This window comes from Dendrobium catenatum, unplaced genomic scaffold, assembly GCF_001605985.2.
Source record: "Dendrobium catenatum unplaced genomic scaffold, ASM160598v2 fragScaff_scaffold_1028, whole genome shotgun sequence".
NCBI lineage: Eukaryota > Viridiplantae > Streptophyta > Magnoliopsida > Asparagales > Orchidaceae > Dendrobium > Dendrobium catenatum.
In genome coordinates, this window is record NW_021319490.1 from 1,097,018 (window position 1) to 1,103,820 (window position 6,803).

General features: G+C 34.8%; 1 protein-coding gene across 6 annotated transcripts in view; it reads left to right on the top strand.

The window, feature by feature from the left end:
• The window catches only part of LOC110114486 (folylpolyglutamate synthase), a 17,619-nt gene extending 11,128 nt beyond the window's left edge, over positions 1–6,491 (top strand). For 4 of the 6 annotated variants that reach the window (XM_020847425.2, XM_020847549.2, XM_020847485.2 and 1 more), the window contains exons 14-16: positions 4,837–4,992; positions 5,126–5,286; positions 6,246–6,491. In XM_020847425.2, the coding sequence (XP_020703084.1) occupies positions 4,837–4,992; positions 5,126–5,286; positions 6,246–6,305 (377 nt within the window). In that variant the 3' untranslated portion in view covers positions 6,306–6,491. Of the gene's footprint in view, positions 1–4,836; positions 4,993–5,125; positions 5,287–6,245 lie in introns of those variants that run through there. The other 2 variants (XM_020847688.2, XM_028698010.1) reach the window with 1 other exon arrangement.
• Positions 6,492–6,803: the final 312 nt, after the last annotated feature.

The window sequence follows — 6,803 nt, forward strand, 5'->3', positions numbered from 1 at the left end:
GCCGCCGGCTCCAATGCTCTAGCCGCCGGTCAACCTCCCCCTCCTCCCCATCTCCACGTACCATCAAGACTTTCCTAAATTGGTTTGCATATTTTAGGTAACTCTATTAATTATTCAAATTCAAATTTATTTGAATTTGAAATAGTTATTTAATTTATAATCCTTATTTTAAGAAACTTGCTTAATCAAAGCCCATTTAAATTTTAAATTAAATTGGGATGATATCTTCATTCCCAAATTTAATTTATTATTTTTAGAAAGCATTGATTGCCTCCATAATTCTCTCCCCTCCCACTAATGCCGCCGGCCCCATTACTGAATTCTAAATTCATTTGAATTTTAAATTCAAACCAGAGAACATTAATTCCCCTCATTAATTCCTAAATGCAAATCAATGAGCCTTAATATCCTCTTGCTTGGCCGAATTTTCCTCAAGCCCCACCTATTAATTTCTTTCCTAAAATCTGGTTGGGCTTTGAAAATTAATTTCCCCACTTCCCTCTCAATCCCGTGAGTTCTGAAATCAATTACAGAATTATTCAATTTGTTTCCTAAATCACTCTCCACCTCTTTGGAAACAATTTGAAACCTCACCTGACCGAATTTGCATTGAAGCATTCCTTAAATTATGGCAGTGGAATTAGGAATTTATTTCCCTCCATCTCCTTGTCCCGCTTCCCTCCTTCTCCTCATTGCTGGGTTGAAAACTTTCCACAAGTGCAGCCAATTACTTGGGAAAATTTAATTACCCAATCCTCTCTCTGTTCGCTGAAATTCTCTCAAGCCCGTAGCTTGATTTTTCCTCCCAAGCTCCATCCCCATTATTAGAAAAACCTGAAACTTATTTCAGGTTTGATTTGGGTTCCTTTCTCTACAAGATTGTAAGAGAATAGTTCAGATTTTTGGAGAAGAGACTGTTCGTTTGCAAAGCCCCCTACCCTACCCGTTCTACATCACTAGAAATTTTTTTCAGCTTGATTTAGGGATAAAAGATAGTCATGCAATATGAGATAGAGTTCATATTCTTATTAAGATATGCTTTTCATTATGTCAGTGCCCGGTAGGAAAAGTGCCATATATTTTGAGCCTCTAGGATCAGTTGAGACTTGTGTTAGCTTCGTTTGATTTCAATGAATTTTCAATCTTGATGGTAAGAGCTGGAAGAGTTGAGTGTTGAATTATTCAAAGTAGAGATTGGAAACAATAATATGGTAAGAAAAGAAATGTTGATCAAAGAGATAATTTCAAAATTAATAAATTTAAATTTGACAATGGATAGAAGAATATAAAATATTTGTAGGGTTTTAAATGATTCAATATACTCAACGGGCTACTTAGGCCTCAACTTGATTATAACTCGTTCAGGATCATTTAATTAATTAGTCAAACAAACTTGAATATTTTTATAAATATTTGATTGATAAATGTTCAAGCTTGAAGAGCTTGGCATTCAATTCTTTTATGATCATGAAAAATGCCATTTAAAGCTCGTAAGCAAGCTTGATTAAGGTTCGATAATATACTAATTTAAGACTCAATTAGAAATGTATTTAATATATAATTATATGGGAGTATGGTTCTTTTTTTATTAGATTATTTTTGTTCATGAACACAAGTACTTTTTTATGTTAGTTAAATTACTTATTTATTTATTAATTCATTAAATTAAAGTCTCATATTTAAGTTCATGGATGGGCAGCTCGTTAATAGGTCAATAAGGCCTGTTTAGTTAACTAATAAGATGCTCAATAATGTTTCTTGTTAAAAGGCTTGTTATGGCTCATTTTGAGTTGTTGAGCTCAAATCAAGCTCAAACAATCATAATTTTAAACGGATCAAGCTTGAACGGTATCATAATACTTGAATCAAGTTTGAACTTGAGCTCAAATAGGATCTTAACAAACAAGCTCAACCTCAAGCTTGATCAAGCTCTTGATCGGCTCGGCTCAATGCATTTACAGTTCTAAGTCTGAGAAGCTATTATGTGAGCAGTGTAGAAAGAGATATTTTAGGTGGTGTCTTGTTGGCTCTGAAAAGTATTTTAAGTGTGAAAAAGTTGGGCACATCTATATGAATTGTCCCATAAAGAAGAAAAATAATAGTCCATATAGGATGTTAGGGATATGCTCTACAAAGGAAGTTTCAGGAGGTAAATAATAAGTCAGGTAAGACTCAATTTTATGGAAGGCCATCTATTCAAGAAAAAGGAGTTACTTCAGAGAATAAGAGCAACCAACCAATAAAAGCAAGAAACTTGCCACACACTTAAAGAGGCAAAGGAATTAGAAATAATGATTACATGTATGCTTTTGATCTCCAATCAATTTGGTACAATTTCTTTTTGATTCAGATGCTTTGCTTTCATTTATATCTAAAGAGTTATTGCTCATTTGTTTGTTGAATTTATGTGTGTTTTGTGGGCTCCAAAAATTCGTTTCTTGGTCTCTCCGCGACCCTTTTCTTTTTCATGTGTGTGAAGAGAGTTTTAACGAGTTCAAGTACCGGGATAAATTTTCAGAAGGCATATTGGATTTTTAGATAAGAATTTACCCAGAGATTTCACCCTCATTTTGCGAGTACTTTATGATATGAGTTCAGGTTTCCTATAAGTGTCAGCCCCTATAGTTAATTACCCCTCTTGATAACGAGAGAAAACTTTTGATTAAGGCTAGTCGTTGAACATATACATAGTATCCAACGTATAGTAACAACAAATTTAGATATTGGAAATTAAAATTTATATCAGTGCTCACTTAAAGCGGATGGTGGGGGAAAATAATGATGAACCCGATCAAGATCGCATGGTTCCGTCGTCTCAAGCCATCATGCTCCCTAGTCTACTTAGTTAGAGGAGGTAGTCTAGCCAACCTGTTCGAAGGATCCTTATCGACAACCATGGGTTGCTTCGTCCAAGGGTACCTTGTAGACTTGGGGTGAATGATTGTCTAAGGTGATAGATTTTAGTTCATATTAGCTAGCAAAGGACTTTATGTCGTATCTATCATATCATATTGATTCATTACTCAATAATTTAGAGCCGTTGGAGAACATATAGGCTCTGATCATGATTATAATTTAATTGTGTCATTTAGCGGCAAAACCACACAGTCAGAGGGTCCATGTCATAACCATTTACCAATGGCGCCATTTGTTGCGAAACCACCGGTTAGAGGATACGTGACACGTCTTTACTAGCAAGGAATGATTTGAAAATGAATCATACTGATATTCTCGACTAGCCATTTGCTCTTTATGAGCTAAAGTAATTTCCAAATCTGCCTACCTCGACAAATTGTTGCGAAGGGTGAATGAATCTTTTGCTTTAGGTGTTTGGGTGATTTATTTCATCTTAAATATCTTAATTTTTGTTTTTTTAGTTTTGAACTTTCATTGAAATTGGAGCCTCTTAATGATTGATTTTAAGATTTGGGGGCGTTTAAATAGTATGATCCCTAGGGGTGTCAATATTTGACACGGCCCGAAAATTCGACCCGAACTAAAAATTTTGGGTTCGGGATAAGGATTTCGACCAGTTTATAAAATCGGGTCGAGTTCGGGTTGACATTTCCTCCAGTTCAGCTTGTAGCAAAGAACTTCTTCTTGCAGGTATGTTGTGTGATGCGTTATGAGTTCTTCACCTTTTACTTCTAAGTTATCTATTTGGCGTGACAACCTGGCACTATGAATTCATTGCTTCTGTTACCAGTGATCCACAGTTTTCACTACAAATTCCTTGTCTCTGCTTGCGGGTGAATCGTTGTACTTTGCTACGGGTTATTTGTTGTTTCTTGTTGGTAGACTATTATGTAACGCAAACTTTGTTAAGTTTGTTTGTGGTCTAACAATAGACATTCTGAAGTCACCAGTTGTTGTATGTAGATGAACTGCATTCGGTGTGACATTCTCCAATACTGCTTGTGGGTGGGACTACTATGTGCATTTCAAGTTTACGCTCCCTACTTGTGCGCAAGCCGTATTCACCACGAATTTTGTTATTTTGATTTGTATGCAAGTTGTTATGCATATGATGAGTAGTTTACTATTGCTCGCAAGTATTGCTATTGATCACTTGTTGCTTCTTGTAGGCAAGTTGTCGTGTGCAGCACAAATCCTTTAATGTTGCTCATAGGTGCTTGTGTTCATCGCAGATTTCTCAGCCTTGCTCGTAGATAGTATGTTGTGTGCACATCTATGCTTATAGGGAACTCATCATGCTTATTTGCAATTGAATGTCATTGATTGTTATGTGAACTGCATTTGTCTCAAACTCCACAAACATATCTTGGTTAGCAAATCATTACATTCATTGCATATCAACCTCCTTTGCTTGCAGGAAACTTGTAATTTCTAGTACTAAGAAATTTCTACTACAATTCAATACAATTATCTTTGTCTTTTAAGCTCATCATGCTTCTGATTTTCCAATGATAAGTTAATAGAAGCATAAAGTCAACAAATTTACTGATTGTTTTAGATTCGAAAAAATTACTGACAGGTAAGCAATATTTTTAATTTTGGCATCTTTGGTTCTTTCCATTTCTTTTGGAACCGAGCAGCATAGTTATACCAACTAAAGGATAATCATACCTTTGATGTACTCATTCAAAACGATACACTCAGAAATATTCAGAAAATCTTTTGTGATTTATGCTGTGATTCAAATCAATGATTTAATTGTCAATTAGTGATAATGTGCTTTCTGGCCATCCACACCCAAGGTGTACTAGCATGTATTCGATCAATCTACTGTATGAAAGTCCTTTATTTTTTTATTTTCAGTTTTTTTTTTTTTGTAACTGAACGGTTACGGTTGAAACTAATTCTCATATGTTTCAGGGGTCCTCTTTCACAGGGCTATTTTTGTACCAAATCAGTCTGTGTTCAATAAGGTTGGTTCTTACGCAACACCACAATCGGATCCTAAGCAAGTTGATCTATCGTGGCAACTGACCATCCAAAGAATTTGGAGAAACATCATAAATGGAAAAAGAGGTACACTCTAGCACAAAGAACTTCAATGATATCCACTGCTTTGAGGATCTTTTTGTTTTAAAAATACCAGTACAAAGTGTATTCTATAAAGATTACTGAGAGCTATACTATTGTATAATCTTCTTGTTGTCAGGACTAGCAGATGATTCAGTTTATAGTATAGATGAAGCCTGTGAAAAAGGTGAACGAAGTAATACAACTGGTTTGGAGAATAGTACAGTGCTTCCTTCTCTTCCGTCAGCTATTAAGTGGCTTAGGGAATATGCAAAACGAAACCAGTCAATCCGTGTCCAGGTAAAATCTAGTATTTGCAAATAAGTATAATATTGAATTCTTCAGACCCCTTGGAATCAATATTTGCAATCTATTATAAATAAAGTTATAAACATCATATCTTCTTTGAAATCCGAATACGTTATTTTGAGCATCAAAATCTAACCTGCATGCTCTACTTCCTGTTTCTCTGCAAAATGCCAACACTCGAAATACTTGTTGGAGCAAATTACAGTTCCAGTATGATGTCTGCTAGGTGAATTTTGTCCAAGTCCTCATTTGGTTTGTTTAAGTTAGAAATTATGTTTTGAAAAACAATCTAATTTATTATGTATATCATTTGGTTTGATGTTTCTTGATGCTTACATTAATTTCAAACTTCACAAAGCTTCTCAAAAGTCCCACAAAAAATAATGATTTGATTTATTGATTCAGAAGTAGAGACAATGAAATCATCATTGTCTAAAACTTGCTTTCTATATGCAAGCAACCAAATGAGCCTTGAGATGGTTTCTTTGATTCCATTTGTTTCTCTTGATGAAATCATCTTTCCCCAAAATTTAGAAGGAATCCCCGTTGCTCTGTTCAGTTGCGGGATTTGTGCATTTGTTTCTCTTGATGAATTAATGGTTTTACTTGTCCCACCCGACCTTTAATAATAGATGTCCCTGGTCTTACAGTTCACAAGTTCTTTTTTCTCATATTTTTTTTTCCTCGTATTTTTCATGGCTTTTTACCACGGTTTTGTCATGAGTTCACAATTGATTAATATTTTGGTTGGACGTGATTTGACATCAATGTTATTTTCGAACTTTTCAAATATCCTCAAAATCTTATGAAAATCTATTCTTTGATCTAAAAATAAAATTATCAAAGCAATTGAATGAGCCCTTTTAGGTTTTTTATTTTTTTGAAGAGACGCTTTCTAATCAACTGCATGTGGCTTGCAACTGACAAGAGCTTTATGTGCCTCATTTCAGGTCCTAGTGACCGGCTCCCTGCACCTCATAGGAGATCTTCTGAGATTTATTCAGACTTGAGCCTTTCTGCCAATCCCAAACTTCCATCTATGTTAAATGGAAATTTGATTGCCTTGTGATAGCATCTTCTTTTTTCTCCCGGCTTTTTTTTTATGAACTTGGTAATGCAAATGTATTATAACATTTTGAGAAATCTTGTTGGAATTTTGCAGCTCTTCCAAACCAACTACTAGTTTGATGGAAAAACAGGATTAGATATGATCCGACTCAAATTTCATTGATGATAAATAAAGCTAATTGCAGTGGAAAGTAGCTAGAGCCTAGAGGATTATCAAACTTCGTTGAAGAAGAAGGAAAAAGGGAACAAAGGCAGAGGATTATCACAGTGCCCAAAATTTTCTTAAGATGGTTAAATAAAAGGAGAATAGTACTAGAACTTAGCAGTACTAGAACGATGAAACCTTTGGTCTCAAGCCAACTATCTCTCAAGTTCTATCTGTCCAAAAGAAAACTAAGTTAAAGATCATATGCTTGATAGAATTCACATTTGAATTCTTA